At 39.3% G+C, this 22071-nt stretch overlaps 1 protein-coding gene across 1 annotated transcript in view; it reads left to right on the top strand.

The window, feature by feature from the left end:
- Positions 1-22071, top strand: part of SORCS1 (sortilin-related VPS10 domain containing receptor 1) — a 450233-nt gene that overhangs the window by 241420 nt on the left and 186742 nt on the right. Inside the window, exon 5 of the mRNA XM_011977539.1 lies at positions 4379-4452. Coding sequence (XP_011832929.1) covers positions 4379-4452 — 74 coding nt within the window. The remainder of the gene's footprint in view (positions 1-4378; positions 4453-22071) is intronic.

The raw sequence follows: 22071 nt of genomic DNA, 5'->3' as shown, positions 1-22071 counted from the left end.
TGACAGGGCCAGCCCACCAGGACCAAAAGGTACCTTTGGAGAGAGTAAATTGAAAGAATCTCAGTGAGCTGAATGAGAGAGGCTTGGTTTATTGGCTGTCTCTTATACACATCTAGATGTGTATAAGAGACAGAAAGAGGAGTGGGCAGGCAACCTTGAAAAGAGCCGACAGCAGGATGTTTTCCGCCAACGCAGACGCCTTCTAAGGAGCCTGTGTGGAGGAGCCCCAGGAAACTGCCCCCTGACCGGGGAAGCCGCCGTGGGAAGCTTTGTGGTGAACAACATCTGGTCCCATGAAACAAAGACTTAAAACGTTATCACAACTCTTAGCTTCTATGGAATTCTCCTAGCACAAATTTCTGTGGAATGGATGCTCTTTCACGCATTTCCCAGCTGCAGAAGAGAATTCCATCACGTGCACATGTCTAACAATCTGCAAAGAGAGGATACGTTGATCCGATTTAGAAATATTGAAAAGACTTTTTAAGGACACTGACAGTTGCAAGCTTGTGTATCACCACAAGGAGCTGAGTTTCTTATCTAGTAGCAAGTTGTCACTCTTCTAGGGATTTAACCAAAATGTGAATGTTAAGGTGGAAATGAAAGTTGGAAATGGCTGCTCCCCTTCTCTCATCCCATCTTTATCTGCTGTAGACTAGGAATCTTGAGCAAAACCAGTGCATCCCATTCTTTCCCTCCCCCAGTTTATTTTGTCCTGCTGTGGCATCCCTCTTTGTCATTCCTTATAGCCGGTGCCCACCATACAACTTGCAGCTCCAAAGACATCCAGAGGAAGGCGCCAGAGATGCCTAAGAGTTGGCTCAAAGCTGTCAATGAAACTAACCCTGGCGATTTCATCCTTTGGAATTAAGTGTATTTTTATCTGCATTCTTCTTAAAGCAAACAAAGACAGATGGCAAGGAAACAAGCCAATGTGAAAGATGTCTTAAAAAAAAAAAAAAAAAAAAAAAAAAACCTTTCAGGAGAGGAACATGTTAGGAAAGAGAGAGAAGTGCTAATAGCTCCAGACCAGCATAATGACAGTCTAGAGGGTTAGGCCTTAAGGCTGCTGATAGATCTTGAGCACAGGTGAGTGCTGGGTTTGTGCTCATTAAGTTGTATTTACTAATACAAGGATGTAGTCACAGATACTTTAGAATGATTTTAGACAGGAAGGATTTTCTGTGTTGCATTCTTATTGCAGATATAACTAGAATCTTTCCTTGTTCTCTAACGTTTCTGCTCCTTCAGTTCTTTTTCAACATTTATAGTAATGTTAGCTAAACAAAATCAAACCCTCTAAGAATGGCAATTTTAAGTTCATGACACGGCACTAGTAGAGGCACAATGGCCTCCTAAAACTAGATTAAGTACTCTTCCATCCTCTTCTTAATCTTTCTGTCTTTCTCTAAGCTTGGCATAGCTAGAGAAAGCTGCTGCTGCTTTCTCTGATGTGACAGATAGTAATGATAGTTCTCAGTTCTGTGTTCTGACGGTCAAACCTTGGAGCCAGAGACAGACAGGCAGGGAAATAAATCTTATTTAGGTGCTGCCAACACTATGAATTTTATTAAAGGACATTGACTCATTCTACAGGGAAAGCCTTCCACTGGTGGCTGAGACAGTCATTGGGTAAAATGCTTTGATACCATTCCCTTCTCTGTGGAGGAACACTTTGCTGCCAGACTCTGTAGGTTTAATTAACACGTTAACTTGAATGGCTGAGTTGTTTTCTTTTTAGTCAGTATAACACCAGACTGGACAACTAACTTTTTAGGGAGAAAATGTCTGAAGTAGTAGGTGGAGAATACAGAGCAGTTTTGTCTAAAAGTGAGTATTCAAGACTCTGCTTTCAAATCCTTGGGAGTTTCAAATACACTGATATTTATAGGGTTTTGTGGATGTGTGTTTTGTTTGTTTTTTAGGTATATGCCTCTAGTTATAAATCCATGGAACTAAAATATAGTCCTCTGATAAATTGTCTTTGTCCACCAATTGTGTAACCTGGGTGCTTTATTAGGTAGAAACATGACTAGGAAATTCACGTGGTGCCAAATCATTATCTTTTTCATTTATCATCTACTGCTTGAGGCACCTGTACATGTAGAAGGATAGGATTTCCAACATCTAAAAGCTTCGCAATCTCATTAAAGAGGCAGGAAGTGGTCTTAGAAATTTTAGAGTAATTTTAGATAGAAAGGAATTTCTGCCTTGCATTCATGGAAGATTCTCTTGAAAGGCTCTTAAGAGAATTAAACATAAATACGTGGCTGGTAGTTTGATAGCATCTGCTCTTGTTCCACAGTTCTTTGGAGATGAGACCGGTAGGAATCTTAGTAGGTAGAGGAGGGTTCATAGAGGAGGTGGCCTTTCATCTGGCTCTGAAAACAAGACTGGCATTGAAGAAGGAAAGTCTTGAAGCCACTTTTGCCAGAGTGGGCAGCCTCAGTGAAGGCACAGCAAGGCGCGTGTGGGAAGGTGACAGGGCCAGCCCACCAGGACCAAAAGGTACCTTTGGAGAGAGTAAATTGAAAGAATCTCACTGAGCTGAATGAGAGAGGCTTGGTTTATTGGATTGTTTTGTATACCCACTGCTTGAGGGGCCTCTACATGCTCACAAATAATGAAGTTGCTCTTTGAAGATATAAACAAATGTCTTGGGACATACCTGAGTGGTCCACAAGCTCCAGATTCAAGCTTAGGGGATAAATTTACAAACAGAAAAAAAGAACCACAAATGCTGGCGCCCAACAATTCCTCATAGAGATGAATTCTCTGTGGGAACGGGAATAGCAATGCTTTGGTGTAGCTGTAGGAGCACACGGAGTTTATGTATTATTCTTGCAGCATGTATATGAGTTCAGCCTGTTACCCAGACATATTATTTTGAACTGTCCTGATACTTTTACATTTGCATTAATCTTTGTATGTTACTAAATATAGATATATCTGTTTGACATAGGCACACCACAATGGTATGAACTCTGCTCCCTTTAAACTTATAGAAAGAAGTAGAGCTCTAGGCTTAAAAAAAAAGAAAAAAAAGAAAAGAAGACAAAGGGGAGAGAGAGAGAAGTGGATACTCTCGGGTTGGGTGCCTGCTGCTGTTGTACAATTCTCTGTGGTGAAATACCAGGTGTTCAGGACATGCTGGGAACAAGAAGCAGGCCATGCATACACTGCCTGTTTGGGTTCTCAGTTAAGACAGTGTGACCTGTCCCATCTTCTGTTATCTCTATGAGAGGAGGTGTCACCCATCTCTCCTTGGCACTTATAAAATATATCAAACATGAAATGTACCCCGGAAACCAGTCTCCCTCAGGCGTGGCCAAAGAATGAATAATAGGCTGGGCGTGGTGGCTCACACCTGTAATCCCAACACTTTGGGAGGCTGGGATGGGCAGATCACGAGGTCAGGAGATTGAGACCATCCTGACTAACACAGTGAAACCCCATCTCTACTAAAAATCATAGTAAAAAAAAAAATAGCCGTGGGTGGTGGCAGGCACCTGTAGTTCCAGCTGCTTGGGAGGCTGAGGCAGGAGAATGGTGTGAACCCGGGAGGCGGAGCTTGCAGTGAGCCAAGATCACACCACTGCACTCCAGCCTGGGCAACAGAGTGAGACTCTATCTCAAAAAAACAAAAGCAAAAACAAAAGAATAATAAAAAAGACTTAGAAAGAAAAAGGTACAGATTCTCCTTGACTGGATGCCTGAATAATGTGTAATTATTACTTAGATAAGCTTACATAGATAAGTTGGCTTATTTATATGTTGTCCCTGTCTATCTTACCACTTTGACTCACGCTGTTCCTTTGTGAATAATGCTATTTTTAGCCATTTGAATGCTGTCATTCATTCAGGTCCCAGCTGTTTCACCACAGCATCTGGGAAGCATCCCTAAATTGGCTCCTGTCTTCTGCATTGTTTTATCACTGGCTGCCTCGTGCATTTCTCATTATGTGAGCCAGGTTCTGGTTACATTGCGTGCTCTTCCAGAACCTTGTCTAGATTTTGCACTTCTTTGCATTCCCCACAATTCTCGGCACATGCTAGGTCAAGTGGCACAGCTGACTTTATTGCCAGGCAGAACAGGGTGTGCATTCCAGTTCATTCAACTACTGACTTGACATGTAATTTCTAACAAGTCAGTTAATCCTTCTAAACTTCAGTTTCCTCAACTGTAAAATGAAGATATTAATCTGCCTTGCAGAGCTTGTATAAGGAATGGAGGTGGTACATGTGGAGCACTCACCTTGTGTATAGCAGGTGTTCAATAAATGTTAGGTATTATTATTACTATTGATCCAATGAACTGATGCTTGTGTATGTGATGTACTATAGAACCATAGTGTTGAGTAACTTCTGTTCTTTACAGTTATACAGCTCTGCTGAGTTTGGGAGAAGGTGGCAGCTTATCCAAGAAGGGGTTGTACCAAACAGGTTCTACTGGTAAGTCTCACTTTATCTTGTAGCACATTAAGATATGATCTAGTCAGATATGACCTAGTAAATGACCATTGGAATCTTGTTCTCACCAGTGCTCTCACATAAGGTCTGTTCTTATTGGGACATGCCCACATCCCCTCAGGGCAGGATGTGACATTAGAGTAAGAAACACTTTAAGAGAATGTTAAAAAATCTATCACAGTCTTTTTGAAAAACCCCAAATGGATTATGGAGGTTAGTGAACTGCAAGGGCTTTATGAGAATTGCTTTGTTATATTTTGGTGGAACCGTGGAGAGAGACGTTTAAAAAAATCTAATAGTGACTTTTTATTATTAAAAGCATTATATACACATATATCACATATTCAAATGAAGATTTTCAGTCTAAAGAAGTAGGTTTTATTTAGTCTAAAAGTAGATCTTCCTCTCATTCCTGATTTTAGATCTTGTAAGCCTTCCCCTTGTCATTTATTTATTTATTTATTTATTTATTTATTTAGACAGTCTCACTCTGTCGCCCAGGCTGTAGTGCAGTGGTATGGTCTCAGCTCACTGCAACTTCCGCCTGCTGGGTTCAAACAATTCTCCTACTTTAGTCTTCCCACTAGCTTGGACTACAGGTGCATGCCACCATGGCTGGCTACTTTTTGGATTTTTAGTAGAGATGGGGTTTCACCATGTTGGTTAGGCTGGTCTTGAACTCCTGACCTCAAGTGATCTGCCCACCTCAGCCTCCCAAAGTGCTGGGATTATAGGCTTGAGTCACCGTGCCTGGCCAGCCTTCTCCTTGTCATGTGGGACACAGTTGCTATTACTAGTTTCTCAATTATCTTTTTAGAAATGTTCCGTGAATTGCCAAACGTGTGTGTGGGGTGTGTGTGTGTGTGTGTGTGTGTGTGTGTAGTCTTACTTTGCTTGGACTGCAGTAACAGAATACCATAGACTGGGTAGCTTAAACAACAGATATTTATTCTTCATTGTTCAAGGCTGGGGAGTTCAAGGTGCTGGCAGATTTGGTTCCTGCTGAAGACTCCCTTCCTGGCTTGCAGATGGCTCCCTTCTGTCTGTGTCCATACATGGTAGAAAGAGAGAGCTCTGATCTCTCTTCCTCTTTTTTTTTTTTTTTTTTTTTGAGATGCCTACCTCAGCCTCCCCAGTAGCTGGGACTATAGGTGCCCACCACACCTGGCTAATTTTTTGTGTTTTTAGTAGAGAGGGGGTTTCACCGTGCTAGCCAGGATGATCTCACTCTCCTGACCTCATGATCCCCCAGCCTCAGCCTCCCAAAGTGCTGGGATTACAGGTGTGAGCCACCACACCTCTTCCTTTTTTTTATCAGGGCATTAATCCCATCATGAGGACCCTATCCTCATGACCTAAGTTAAACCTAATCACTTCTTAAAGACCCTATTTGCAAATACCATCACATCATTGTGGGTTAGAGTTTCAACATATGAATTTTGAGGAGACAAAAATATTCAGTCCCTAACATATACAGATAGAGATACCCACATTTACATAAATGGTAGCTGTGCACACTGTTCTATACCTTGTTTTTTTTTTTTTGGCGAGGATGCAGTTTATTATGCATACATCATTATTTTTAGTTGACTACATATCATTTTGCTCTAAGACTATAGATTGGAGGTAAATCTTATGCCTAATTAATGCAAAACATAAACTATATATGTTAGTGGGATATATGTATGGGAAAAGAGAAATACGTGAAGAGAAAAAGAGAAGGGGGCAGCAAGAAAAAGAAAGGGACAAAGGAAATAGCATTCCTTTCTTTAACCACCTCAGTTCATCCCCCTAGTTAAACTAGACGTGGCTCTGTCCGTGGGAATGGGTGAGTAAAATTGAAAACAAGGAAAATATCAGAAGTTAACTTTGGCTTTTAAGTTTCCAAGGTCTTAGATTCTGGCAAAGTAAGAACAAAGCACAGAACATTCTAGTGTGATTTTGGTGTTAATATTTATCGATACCTTTGAATATACATCCTACCTCCTGCCAAAAGATGTGATTCTACCTTACCCTAATTTCTCTAATCTGCCTGTGGAAAAGACATTCAGGTTGTTTCAAGATTTTTACTACTATAAACTGTGTAACAAGGAACTAGCTCAGACAGGAGTTTAAATATCCTTTATTCATGTCATTCAGAATCACTGTGACAGTGACCTTTTAGGAGCCAATGAGCTCCCTGCAATGAGGGCAGTGAAAGTATCTCCTCTTGATTCCTCTTGAAATCACACTGCCTCTCATCAGCCTTTAGAGTTACAGGCAGAATAGATCACCAAGGTACATAATAGCTTCCCACCTCCACTCCAATTCTTTCGCTTTTATATGAACTTCTAAGAGGAATGCATTTTTATCTTTCTCATTTTCAAACACTACCCTAAAACCCCTGTGGGAGTTGAAAGCCAGAGAACTACATTAGAGAAATCTCTTAAAAAGCTAGCAAAACTGCCTGAAAAAGTTAGGCCATTTGCAAACAAACTGACTCTGAGATAATAACACAAGGACTTCTATATGGCAAGATACCCCTTTTTCCCCTATCAAAACGAGACATTTGTAACTAAAGGAGGTTTTTGTTGCACAGAAGCTTATTTACCTCTCTCCCTCTGGCACTCTTGTTCAGGATGGTGTAAGCCTTGCTTCTAAAGTTCAAATTGACATCTCCTGTCTCCAGGAACTCAACTCTGTCTCTTACTGAACCTCCTTTCTCTGGTCAGCGTTTTTTTCTCCCTCTCTTACTAATTTTGTATCGTACTCATGAGAAACCTTCATCTCTGTGTGTTTTGTCTATAAAGTATAAAGTTAGTTTATGGAAGAGAAGGTTCATGTCCTTTTCTTTCATTCTCTCCCTTTTGGGGTACATAGAAAGGCCTCAGAAAATAAGCAAATAAAGGACTGAAATAAATGAATGTTGTCCTCCTAGTTTATCCTGGAAATGCAGTTGCTGCTTTGCTAATGAAAAAGCATGAAGGACAAATCTTTTCTCAAGTCCTACTTTCAAATGACTGCAAATATCTGCTCATGGTGCCTAGATCTATAGGGTAGGAAGTAGCCATTCAGAGGACTTGGCAGAAGTTGGTTCCTACCAAAAGAAACAATGAAAAATATGGACAGGATGGGCAAGAAAAAGGAACTGAGATGAAGTGGTACATATATACAATGTTTTCTATGTCACCAGAGGTCTTATTTATGCATTATTATAACCTGAACAGAGCTCACCACTGCTTCCACCAGTGCTAATTGCAATATTTTCTTGCCTATTCCTTGAAGAAGGAATCTTCTCTGTGAAAGCTTGATTAGCAAAGCTCTTCTAATCAAAAGCCATAAAATTATCTTTATAAAAACATTACACATTATTGTATATGAATTCTAATTGACCTGTTAAGTAAAAGAAATAAAACCTCCTTCTTTTGTTTTTGAAAACAGAGACACATCTTGCCCATTCAAATCTGAATAGTGCAACAAGCACTACTTAAACTTAAGCTATTTAATCCTCATAACAATCTTCTGAAGTAAGCTTTTGATTATCATCATTAACAGATAGGGAACCTATGGTATAGAGAAGGTAAGTAATTTGGGTAAAGTCACACAGCTGGAAAGTGCCAGAGCCAGAATTTGAGTGAAGGCTGTCTGTCACTGAAGTCTGTGCTCTACTAAATCAACAAATGCTGTTGTCTCTGCCTCTTAGCCTTATGTTCTTGTCTGGGACTGTGAGCCCTGGAAATCTAGCCCCCTCAGACATATGAATGGTGAGAACCCAGAGTTCTTTTGACCACAGTGCCAACTGTGCTTGTCAAATGGCTCACATGGGTTCCTTAAGCTTGGTTGATTTTTCTAGAGAAGGCATGGGAACTTGTAAATTGCATAGTACCGTGACTGTTGATGAAAATCTCGGTCTCTGCCCACATAGTCTGTATTTTCTAACTCTGAGCAGCTACCTTAAGCTGACAGAAAAGTTGTCAGTCAAAGCAGTATTTATTAGATTCACTTCTGGAAGCCAGTTACTTCAAATTATATAGGAACTATGGGGCTATCTAGGATAATTCAGCAAAGTATAGTTAAAATAAACCTCCTTTAATCATTTCTGCTTGGAACCTGGCTATTGGGGGTGTGTATGGGACTGAGGGAGATTTCTCTAGTGTAAAATCAAATTTTTAAGTTACTATGGGTAATAACATAGAATTTCCCTAAAGAAGAAATGAAGACCAATTCATATTTTTTCCTCATCACCGAACACATTGATAATTATTTTTATTTCTGGTAGCAATGGTCATGCCACCCCTGGAAGTAATAAATAGCAATTGTGAAATAATTATGGCATGTAACAACTTATTCTTTTTTTTTTTTTTTTTTTTTTTTTTTAGTACAGACAGGGTTTCACCATGTTGGCCAGGATGGTCTCAATCTCTTGACCTTGTGATCCACCCGCCTCAGCCTCCCAAAGTGCTGGGATTACAGGCGTGAGCCAGCATGCCCAGCCTGTAACAACTTATTCTTATGTTATCCCAGTGTTTTCTGATAATGTTACCAAAGCACTAGAGGTTTGGTCAAGACCCTACTGCACAAAAAGCCAGTCACTGAGACAGCAAGTATTGCCAAGGAAGAAGGCTTTAATCAGGTGCTGCAGCCAAGGAGATGGGGGCTCAGTCTCAAATCCATCTCCCTGGCTAAAAGTATGGGGTTTTCTTTTTTTTTAGCAGGAAATCAATGTAACAGGGTGTAAAATAGGAACTAGGGAGGGGCAAGGAGACATCTGGTTCATGGTCTGATGAGTTTCAGTTCTTTAATACTTTTTTTTTTTTTGAGAGGCTTGAAGATCCTTTCCTGAGGAAGGAACTCAGATAAAGCAAATACAGGTTTCAAGCTTTAACAGCAGAAGAGTCAATTTCTATGTTTATCTAAAAGAACAGTGTATGGGAGTATTGAGCTGGTTTTATTAATACTACCATAGCAACCATAAATATAAACTTTCCTCCATGGAGTTCAGATTATTTCTAAAACTTGTTTACATATATAGAACATCATGTAAGAGACAGAATAATATTACCATTAATAGAATAGGTGTCCTTTTAATTTAACTGACAGCAACAGTGGTCTTATTCTTTCGTATGCTGGAAACCAATTATATTGGGAGGCAGTACAACCTGCAGGTCAAGGGGTTCAAGGACACTGAGGTTTAATTTCTAGCTTTGCCATTTACTAAGTAAAAAAAATTCATGGGGAAGTTACATAATTTCTGTGTGACTCAGTTTTTTTCCCCCTGTAAAATAATTAATACCTACTTCATCAAATGAGATGCTTCTTGTGAGTTGGTTATATGCCTTGTGCCTAAGAATCATCTTGAATGCCCACTGGCTAACAGTGTTAATATTATTCATAATAGCCACCTTTCTATCTCTATTAATTTTGTTTTTCTTTGTGTTGTCTTCATTATCAGGTTTGCTTTTCCCATTTTGTGACAGCAGTGGACACTAGCAGCTTTAGGCTTACTTTTTTTTTTTTTTTTTTTTTTTTTTTTTTTTTTTTTTTTTTTTTTTTTTTTTTTTTTTTGATATTGTCTCATTCTGTCACCTAGGCTGGAGTGCAGTGGCATGATCTCGGCTCACTGTAACCTCTGCCTCCTGGGATCAAGATATTCTCCTGCCTCAGCCTCCCTAAGTATCTGGGACTACAGGCGCATGCCACCACACCTGGCTAATGTTTTGTATTTTAGTAGAGACGGAGTTTCACCATGTTGCCCAGGCTGGTCTTGAACTCCTGAGTTCAGGCAGTCCACCTGCCTCAGCCTCCCAAAGTGCTAGGATTACAAGTGTGAGCCACCGCGCCCGACCTAGGCTTACATTTTAACAGCTTGGAAATCCCATCAAGCCAGTCTGTCTCTTTTTCTCTGTTTCCAGGGATTGAATCTGAGAGGCCTGGCTTGGATCAAGGACATACAAGACGATTCATTACTCATGTAGATCAGACACATATCTACCCCGATAACTGAAATACGGTCTGCGGTTGAGACCTAATCAAACTGCATGGTTCAAGGTTGAAGGAAATGTAATTCCTAAAAAGGGAATAGAAGGACAAAAAAAAAAAAAAAAGATTATGCTACTGTAAGGGAAGATGAGTTTTCTTATTAGGGAAAATATATATAGATAGGAGAACTGAGTGTCATAAGGATAAAATTCTATCAGGGGATTTGTATTTGTTGAGTAACTACATTGGTGTAGCCACATGATAATCATGCTATTTGATCCTCTTAACAAGATTATATGGTAGTGGTTATTATCCCCATTTTGATGAAACAGAAAAGTGAAGTGATGTAGTTTATCCAACATAACACATAATTTGTTACAGCCAGGTTTTGAAAGATCAGCTCAAATTCAAGACTTATTCCCTTCTCATCCTCCAATAAAAGACAGGAGAAAAAACTTTAAATTCTAAAATTTTATTTTAGTTGATTTTAGTTTAGCACTTCAGTAGGTAAAAGCTAAGGTGCTGCATTTGACACTGAACAAAGAATATGGTGGTGGACGATCAGTGGCATCCAAATGCCTTAAATAAGGAAAGCTCCTGCCAAAAGCTAAATTCTCTACTCAAGGACAGTGAATGTGGTTTGTTAGGATCTGAGTCAAGTTTAGTATAAAGCAATGGAAGGCATTTCTCATTAGAAACTCTTCAGCAATCTATTAATTATGCAAAAGACAAGGCAATCTCGGGGCTGTTTCACTTAATTAAAAATAGGTTCAGCCTTATCTTATTGATTATGTTACTCTGACATACAGACAGCTGACTTGACATAGGGACAGCTGAACAGTGATACATATTTTCTGTGACTAATTCACACATGGAAAATCAAGAGTTGGCTCAGCAATGAACCTTTGTTATTTTGGAATGCCAGCTATGTTTCAGTGATGTCCCTCTGGGGCTTATATGACATCCGTATTACATAGCAGAAGGATAAATGTTTATCCTTCTGCTATACTCAGTGCATTTCAGCATGTATACCCATTCGCATTCTTCCCCACAGTTCCATGCCAGTCAATGTGAACGACTTCCCATTCTACATCTTTTTCAACAAGTCCCATTTGTTGAGCATTTACTGTGTGCCAAGACTTGTGCTAAGTCTTTTGCACATATTGTTTAAATCAGTCCTCAAATAATTTATGTGAAATAGTTTATTGATCAAGACTCTTTCTAGATACGTGATAGAAAAATGCATCCTGTTTTAAGAAGAAAAAAATTTTTAAAGAGATATTGGCTTATGGATCTGGGAAGTCAGAAGGAACCTTATTAGACTCCACTACATCCATAGGCTTCTTGAATGCATCAGATCTTGATATCTCCCCATCACTCCACTCTCCTTTCCTCTGTTTTAGCTTCACTTGGGCAAAATTTCTCTTTGCAGTGGTCTCTAGAAGCTTCTATCTTCCCAGTTCACTCTAATGTAAAAGAAAAGTACTTCTTGCTTGTTCCAGAAAAACTCCTAGGATTAAATCTTATGGGATCTGATTAGGTATCTATCTTATCTGATAGATAGACCTGGGGCTAGAATCAACTTTACTAGACCACACGGACAGAAAATAAGGAATATGATGCCGGGGAAGAGACTAAGGTGCTTTTATCAAAAGAAGTGGGGAGGATAATGGGAAGGCATCAACAAGAGGTACCCATTATCCAGAGATGTTTCAGTCCTCTTTTTCAGATGAGAAATAAATAAGGTAAATAAATAAATAAACAAACACTATCTTATATAATTTTGCCTAATGTCTCACACTAGTATACAATAATAATGAAATTTAAACCCAGGTATGTCTGGCTAGAGAGCCTGTGTTATCTGCACACCATGCTATAATCTACCTCCAGGGTATCTTCATGGCCCCCACTGTGCCATGGACCAGTAAAGTCTGGCTTAAGCTTGAGCTCTCTTCTTACGTGAAACTCCTACGTTGGCAGATACTTTATCCACATCCACCAGGCCTCACTGCTAGTCCTTGAAGTGACTTTTTTTGTGTGTGTACCTGTCGTATTATCGCTGCCCCAAATTTTCTCCTCTAACCTTGAGTATCAAGGCTGACACAAAAGAGGCAGCTTCATAAACTTTTGCTGACATACCTGTCCATGATCAGAAAACACTCCAGAATATAAAATAGCCTCTCTCTCTCTCTGATTCTGACTCATATCATTACCAGTCATTCTCAAGGCCTTGTTGAATATTGCCGCCAAGTCAACTTCAGATTTTTATCCCTCTTATTGTGGTTTGATAGTTTGGTTTATATGCACGAGATCACCATGGCCATTTCTCTTCCTCCTTCATATATACCAGTCATTCAGCACAGCACCCCCAAGACTTCTGTAAGCCACCCACACCAAAGGGGCTTAGAGAATGTGGCGTGAGATGGCTGTAACTCTTTCCTCTTCTCCCACCCTGCAGTGAATTTAGTGGATTCAGTAACAAGAGACTGAGCCTCTGCATTTTTCCTTCTCCAGGTTCTGCAAACTGGAAATGGGATGAAGTCTAATAAGGTTACAAAAATCGGAGAGAAAGAGCTTAAAACTCTGTTAGATAAAAATGACCAGATATACCGATAATATATTAGGAAGGGGGTATGGCTTTTTTTTTTTTTTCTCCAAGATACTCTACCTCATCTCTTACTCGAAGCTATGAAGCAGGTCACTGTCTACAGAAAACTTCGAAATGAATACCATCACTTACTTTCAATTTTATGTTGAGATTGCAGTGGAATATCTTACCATTTAGAATCAGCTTTTTAAAAATAGGCTTCCATATTTCCTTATTCCTCATATCGCAGCGTGACCACTTTCGGGTCATATTTATCTCTGCTCTCTTACCTCTTCTTAAATATGTGGATTTCCAAGTTGCATCAGTTTGTCCCTCATAATATTATCCCTGCCCACTTCCTCTCCCATTCTCCTTTAGCATTACCCTGGTTTAGCTCCACCACCATACCCTACCGAGAAATAATGAAAAAGCCTCTCCATTCATCTTCCTATATCACTGCCTAAGGACTCCCGTGTCTACCCAATCAAATATTTGTCTCATTCCTCATTGTTTGCAACACAAATTGAAGAGGAAGAATCTAACTAGGTTCTTGCTAATGTGGGCTCGAATGTCCTTTTTCTGACCTACTACCCACTCCAGTTCTGTATGCTAAATTCCAGGAGGCCAGGTAAGTAATAGTAAGCACTAGTAAGTCTATGGATCTGTCGATACTTCTTACATCTGTACTTATTTATTTTAGCAATGATTAATTTTTAGCACCTATTATGAGCCAGGACAGTTTTAGTCTTTGAATACAAAGGTGCTGTCTGAGGATTTTTGTTATTATTAGGATCACAGTGGATCTTTATGGCCTTATACCAAAGCCCACCTCTGCCATGGAGCCTTCTTTGGTTCTTCCTGCTTTTGGGGGCAAAATAAATCTCTTTCTTCTCTGAATTTAAAAGTGATGATGTCACAGATAAAATGTAATATATCATACCACGTACTGGATTGCAGGTCTGTATATGTGATTGGTAGGAAAAGCACGGATTTAGGATGAACATATTCAGGTGTAAATTTTCAGCTTTACTATTAACTAACTAGGTGATTCCAAGAAACAATTTCACCTGCCCAAGCTTCAATTTCCTGCTACGAAGTCTTGATTTTAGAATTAAAAATGACATATTATCATTATTACCATTAAGTAACTTAGCACTTAGTGTGTTCTCCATATATATTTCTTTATTGTCTTCTTTTCATTTCCTTCTAGAAGATAAGTTTTTTAAGGTTCAAGACTCTGCCTTTAGCATATTTCTATCTTGTGTACTACAGTAAATAGAGCAGCAGAAACTTGTGCATACACACATACAGGGTACTAAAACTCATCAGATTTACACATGCTTGTACGTGCACACATATAAATCCATCAACACACAGACTGAAATATCTTGAGTAGACCTCATTAGTTAAATTAGAGAGCCATAATAGGTAACCTCTGTATTTCCCTCTAGCATGAAAATGCCAGAATTCTAAATCACTGAAGTATATATTGAAGGAAGGAAAATTTTAGATCCATAAAAGTCACACTTTTCTATGCACTAGGTTATTTATTAACTCCTTAGGCTGTCCTATGGAGTAATCAGATCCCTGTAACCAGAGAAATTCAAGCAAAACCAGAAAGACCCATCCTAGACTGCTCTCACAGCATGAGCCTGTCCTTTACTGCTGATGTTGACAGGTCGTGATACATTTCAGAATATGGAGTTCAGGAGAAGAGCTCAGAAAGCCCTTTTCTTTGAGAATGAACTTTATTCACTCTTCTTTTACACTTTCCCTTATTCTCCCAGGCAGTCTCTCCTGATTCTGAGCCCCTGCCCTCTCAGTAGAATCTTGTATGATTTGGATAAGGAGCAGGGAGAAGTGGCAGAGAATCTTCCCTGAGATCCCTTCCCAAGGTCTGTACTGAGGCATTTCTAGTGCCTGCACTATTAGTGCTAGCTAAGAAAATTTTTATTACCTTGAGAGGCGTGGTATTTCTTCTTCTTCTTTTTTTTTTATTGTTGATGATCTCCACATGAATGCTGTTTGCTAACCCTTTTGCACCTCCTCAACATTTTTTTTTTCTTGTTACTGTTACTCCGCTCTGTCACCAGGCTAGAGTGCAGTGGCGCAATCTCAGCTCACTGAAAGCTCCACCACCCAGGTTCACGCCATTCTCCTGCCTCAGCCTCTTGAGTAGCTGGGACCACAGGCACCCACCACCATGCCCGGCTAATTTTTTGTATTTTTAGTAGAGACAGGGTTTCACCACGTTAGCCAGGATGGTCTTGATCTCCTGACCTTGTGATGTGCCCGCCTCGGCCTCCCAAAGTGCTGGGATTACAGGCGTGAGCCACTGCACCAGGCCCCTCCTCCACTTCTCAATCTTTTCCTGTAATTATCAAGTTTTCCCTTCAAATTAAGATAAATTTCCCCTGCTGCAGCGTGAGCCCATCACTTTTCATGTGACCTTCATTCACTAATGGCCATCATTGATTCCTGTCATCCTTATCTTGATGATGCCTGTCCCCACAGACTGCAGCTTCTCTATCTTTGAACAATAGAGATTCAGTCACTTCTCGAGACTTCACTAAGAATTATTATGATGGCAGAATGCGAGTGATTGCCATGAATGAGGGTAAGAGGGAAAAAATATCCTCATAATTGTGTCTTCTTAATTTAGAATTTTATTAGAAGGAATTGACTTGGCCCTAGTGATCACACCTCACTTAGCTTTCAAATTAAGGGCCTCTAGGTTCGCATCCTATCTTTGTATGGTTATCCTTGTTCATTCAGTCATCGACTTTGAATGTTGCCTTTAGTCCATAGGAGATGGTGTTTAATGTGTAAAAATGAGAGTTCTGGAGTCAGAGTACCTTTGGCAGAATCCTGTTTTCAAGGGGCCTGACATTGAGCTCTTTAATTAACTTCTTTAACCATTACAGTATTCATCAGTAAAATGGTCCTCATAAGAGTGTCTTCCTCGTATACTCATTGTAAGGATTAAAATGAGATCATTCAGGTTGGTTACATATATGATGAGTAAATGCTAACTGCTACTAAAAAGAGGAATAGGGAAGAGTTGGGTATTAATGTGTTTCTGAAATGTGGCAATCTCATTTTGATTTGATTGAATAATTTATATTTTCAATGGGAATTTTTAATGTGTGCATGTATTTTACTTCTTTGTTGCCCAGAATCAGGAACCATGGATAGAAAAGCAGCCGAAGGTTTTATTTGTAGCTTCTCAATTTTTTTTTTTTTTTTTTTTTTTTTTTTTTTGAGATGGAGTCTTGCTCTGTCACCCAGGCTGGAGTGCAGTGGCATGATCTCCACTCACTGCAAGCTCCACCTCCCGGGTTCACGCCATTCTCCTGCCTCAGCCTCCTGAGTAGCTAGGCCTACAGGCACCTGCCACCACGCCCGGCTAATTTTTTTGTATTTTTAGTAGAGATGGGGTTTCACCGTGTTAGCTAGGATGGTCTCGATCTCTTGATCTCATGATCCACCCTCCTCAGCCTCCCAAAGTGCTGAGATTACAGACATGAGCCACCGCGCCCGGCCCTGTAGCTTCTCAATTTTATATTATCCAACTCATTTAATTAATATCAACGGAGTGATTTTACAAGCCAAATTCTGTCCGCAAAGATGTAGGAAACACAGTCCCTTCTACAAAGGGACTTGCAGCTGCTTAGGTAGGACTGCAAAGAGAATGCCATACAGAAGGATATTTCCCCTGCATCGCTACTGCTCAGTGACTTTGCAGCCAAGCAGGTTTGGGACCTGAGGTCACAGGTGGGCAGTCTCAAGTAAAACTGGGCATGGAATTGGGAAGAGAAGAACAAGGACAAACTAGAACCTGTCGGGACATCTGCATCTGCCTCTCACTACCTCTAACTAAAATGTGTCTTGGAAGGAATTCAAGGCCGCTCCTTTCCTGCCTTCCAAATATCATATTTCCTTTTGGCAAATTCTAATATGAAATCACACAGAGACTCTGAGAAATATAGTTCAGGCAGAAGTAAATCACAGTCTGCCCTTTGAAAACTTGTCACCTGTGCAGGTATTTTGAAACCATGTATAACTCCCAAATAAAAACAAAAGCAAAATTATGCTTCTACCTAGCATGATGGCATTTCTGCTCCTCCATAACTTAAATGTGATAAATAACTTCCCTCAAAATGAGAACAGTTGGGTATGCCACATTACGTATATTTGGGTAATATTCCTCCTCTCGTTGAATCATGCTTCCCCTTTCTATATCCTGAAAGCAAAATACTGAGATGTAGGATTAATAAATATAATCAATATTGACATATGTTTTGCAGAAAATATAGGTAAATGTGGGAGAAGAAGACAAAAGGAAAGGATTCTTACACACACACACACACACACACACACACACACACATAAGAAGAAATTGACCACAGAGCGGAGACAGCAAAGTCCCTAGAACAGTGGTGGCGAGTACTGTGTATCATAAAGTCTAAATATTCATCAAATGAAGATGAATTATTATTATTTTATGTATCAGCAAAAAAAAAATGCTGCCAATTACACTAAGTATATCTAAGATATATTATGAGTTTCATTCCACAAAGAAGTGAATGTTGCAATATTCTTGCATCTCAGGGAATAGGGAGGCCTGAGGAGAGGGAGAGAGATGGGGGCATCTGTGATCTGTGGAGTCATCAGAACACACATGCCATTTATCAATTAAGTTCACAGTCTTACATGATTGTTGTTTGTAGCACTCCAAAACAATCACAATAGTCACATCAAAGATCGCTGATCACACATCACCATAGCAGGTGTTATAATAGTGAAAAAGTATGAAATATTGCAAAAATTACCAAAATGTGGCATGGAGATATGAAATGAGCACGTACTTTTGGAAAAATGGCACTGATAGAATTGCTGCATGAAGGGTTGCCACAAACCTTCAATTTGTAAAAACAAACAAACAAAACAAAAAAAAAACCTCAATATCTGTGAAGAGCAATAACATGAAGTGTAATGAAAGTATGCAAGTATGCCTGTAAAACATTTTAGCAATCATAAGATACCTGCTGATGTACAAGATGTTAAAATGAGAAAAAAAATAGCATTTTGGAATGGATGGAAGAGGTGCTCAATAAATATTTTCTGAGTGAGTGAAAAATGTAGGACAGATAATGGGGATGAGGTAGCATTATTTATTCATTTTATTTATTTTAATATTTCAATTGACACAGAATAGTACATATTTATGGGATACATATAATGAATAGTTATCAGATCAGAGTAATTAGCATATCCATCTTCTCAAACATTTATTTCTTTGGGCTGGGATCACTCTATATCTTCTCCTCTTGCTGTTTGAAAATATATAATATATTATTGTTAACTGTAGTCATCCTGTTGTGCTACAGAACAAGAGCACTTATTCTTCCTATCTAGGTGTCATTTTGTATCTTTAAGTACATTTTCAAATTGAAGGTTAAATAGGGTTGTCATAGTAGATAACTACTGAGATATGGAATGCCAAATTCAAGACAGAAGAGTAGAGAAGACCCAAAAACTGAAGGTTGACTTACTTGACTGAGCAGAAAAGAAAGGCAGAGTAGACAAAGGAAAATTCTAAAACCAACTGTAAGACTAGTGAACCTATGTAGGTGACAAGCCCTGATGTATTTAGGCATCGGAATCTCAGGATCAAATAGAACTTAGAAGACATCTCATCTGACCTCCTATGACTTGCAGGAATCTCTTCTAAAAAATGCTAGAGAAATGGATGAAAATATTGTTTTAGTTTGAGAATGGAACTTGGTCTGTCAGGATTCTCTTCCTCTAAAGAATCTCTTCCTTTACACTAGAGGAAATGGATCTGTCCCACTATTTTGTATCGTTGACTTTGGCACTTAAAACATCAACACCTCTAAAGAGAACAATTACATAATTTAGAGAAAGCTGTCAAGGTTTTCACAGGCATAGCAAGATGTGCCCTGGGGTGGGGGACAGAACCTGCATTTATGAGATTTATGGTAAAGGGTTTTACATGAGTGCTGAAGTTTAAGGCAGATAAATCCTAGAAGACAAATACTACCAATAATTGAATTACAAAGTCATTATCATGTGCTCAGCAGAGCAACTTTATGACTCTATTGTGACAGACGAAACTAGTTAGAATATTTATGCGCCTGGGATAGCTTCTGCTTCACCATCCGAGAGAACAAACCAGCTCTTCCATTGCCTTCTATGATCAGTTGGCCTTCCTGAGTAATTCAGTAGCCAAGGAAAGCAAGATGCCTGAGAGAGAGGAATCCAAAAGAGACATAGCAGACAACCACATCAGGCATAAGCCTCACATTTGACCTCACATTTCAGCAGCTCCTGGACCCAACATCTTTAGGTTGTCATCTGCTATCGGGTTCTTTCTGTGGTAACCAGGGAAGCCCTAGAATAAATAAGAACTATGGGTGTCAGCATTGTTTTCTACTTATGAATAAATGAAAAATAAGAACATCCCAGAAATAAGAGCCACTATAACAACCTTAACCTTTTTTTGAAAAATGAAGTAGCTTTATTTTTTTGTGATTGTTGAAATGCCTGAATCATAAATATAGGACAGCTGAAGTGATACAGTTGTTTACCTGCTTTAATGACAGCATACCCAGTCCATTCCATGTGATGAGGCTGACTTACTAAACAGATTACTCTCCTCTCTGAAGGAAATTGTGGCTTTGCTCTAATTCATGTCCTTAATAAGATTTGGGCATAGGATTTTTTTCCTCTTTTATTTAAAAATAATTTTAGAATTACAAAACAATTACAAAGATAATACAGAGAGTTCCCATATGCTATTCACCCAGCTTTACCTAATGTTAACATCTTACATTACCATGGTGCAGTGTTCACCATTAAAAAATTAACATTGGTAGAAAACAATGAACTAAAATAGAGACTGTCTGGATTTCTCCAGGTTTTCTACTAATACCACCCCCCACCCCCAGCTTTTCTTTTTTCCTGACCCAGGATACAATCCAGAATCCCAAATTGCATTTATTTTTCATGTCTTTTTAGTCTCTTCAAATCCATGGGAGTTCCTCCGTCTTCCCTTGTCTCTGATGACCTGGCCAGTTTTGAAAAGTACTAGTCAGGTATTTTGTAGAATGCCTCTCAAATTGGGTTAGTCTGATATTTTCTCATGATTACAGGGTTATAGATTGTTGGGAAGAATATCACAGAAATGATGTACCCTTGTCATCACCTCATATCAAGGAGTACAAGATAACAATATGTCTTATTACTGATGATATTAACTTTGATCACGTGGTGAAGGTGGCATCTCCCAGGTTTCTCCATTGCAAAGTTACTCTTTTTCTTGTCCCATATTCTTATTTGTTGGAAACTCGCAGATTTCTCCATTGGAAAGTTACTCTTTTTCTTGTCCCATACTCTGTTGGAAGCAAGTAACTAAGTTCAGCCCACACTCAAGGGAAGGAGAATTAAGCTCTAACTCCTGGCAGGATACGTATCAAAAAGTGTGTGAACGTATGTTAATATAACCAGAAAATTGATTAAGATTTTGGAGAGATACTTTGTGAACATGCGTTTGGCCACTAACTTTAGTATTCGCCAATCTTGCCTACAGCAATTATTACTATAGTGTGCTAATGAAGTTTGTCTTTATTTTTATCATTTCTTTCTACTAACTGGAATTGTTCTGGAAGGAATAATTGTTCCTCCTTGACCTTTTATTTATTATACCTTTGTTCAGTTGCTCAGTCAATGAAGAGACCAACAAAAATGGTGAATAAGCTCAATTCTGGATTGTGTTTTGTTGTTTCTTTCTTTTTTTTTTTTTTCTTTTTCTTTTTTGAGATGGAGTCTTGCCCTGTCTCCCAGGCTGGAGTACAGTGGCGCGATCTCAGCTCGCTGCAAGCTCCACCTCCCGGGCTGTCTCTTATACACATCTAGATGTGTATAAGAGACAGGGCCGGATGTGGTGGCTTACACCTATCATCCCAGCACTTTAGGAGGCCAAGATGGGTGGATCACTTGAGGTCAGGAGTTCAAGATCAGTCTGACCAACATGGTGAAACCCCATCTCCACTAAAAATACAAAAATTAGCCAGGCATGGTGGTGCACGCCTGTAGTTCCAGCTACTCAGGAGACTGAGGCAGGAGAATCGCTTGACCTGGGAGGCAGAGGTTGCAGTGAGCTGAGATCGCACCATTGCACTCTGCACTCCAGTCTAGATGACAGAATGAGACTTCTTCTCGATAAAATAAAATAAAATAAAATAAAACAAAATAAAATAAAATAAAATAAAATAGTAAAGTAAAATAAAATAAACAAATAATGATAATAATAAAGCAGTCAAGCATATTTCCAGATGGATGGTTTCCAGATGGATGGTGCTGTGGTGGGATTGGTAGCAGCCAGGCAGCAGGAGGGCATGGTGACCCCTGTGGAATAGTCACAGCGAAGAAAGTCTCCTCTCTCTGGCTTCTCTTTCCTCCCTTTCTATCCTCATTCCATCTCCAATGCCTTCATTTGCTCTTCTCATTTTCCTATCCTCTGTTTTCCATGTTTTGTTTTTACTCCCTCTCCTTCCCTTTCCCTCCTCCCCTTCTCTCTTTTTTTTGTCACATTGAGATATTTTCAAAACCAGCTTTAGGAATTCATAGTGGACTACTGATTTAAAAACAAACCCAAAAATGAGATAAATGAAAAGGTATGTTTTTCATTTTTTGTCATCACACTGGTTTCCTTGGCCAAGCAATTAATATGAGTTCAAAAGCAAACTGGCACAGCCTTCAAAGTATTTTCACAAAATAGCTTCCCTGTGTTTGCCCAGGCCCAAATCCCTTCACACCTTGTACTCAGAACTCCAGGAATTATTCATCAACAAACAAAGTACAGGTAGTACATCCCTAATTTGAAAATCCCAACCCTAAATGCTCCAAAATCTGACACTTTTTGAGTGACAACATAATGTCAGAAGTGGGAAATTTCATACCATACTTCGTGCCATAGGTTCTGGTCGAAATGCAGTCACAACTTGGTTTTATGCACAAAACTACTAAACATA

This window comes from Mandrillus leucophaeus, unplaced genomic scaffold, assembly GCF_000951045.1.
Source record: "Mandrillus leucophaeus isolate KB7577 unplaced genomic scaffold, Mleu.le_1.0 Scaffold18, whole genome shotgun sequence".
Taxonomy (NCBI): Eukaryota; Metazoa; Chordata; class Mammalia; order Primates; family Cercopithecidae; genus Mandrillus; species Mandrillus leucophaeus.
The sequence above is the reverse complement of the archived record's forward strand: the minus strand, read 5'-3'. Positions and strand labels throughout refer to the sequence as shown.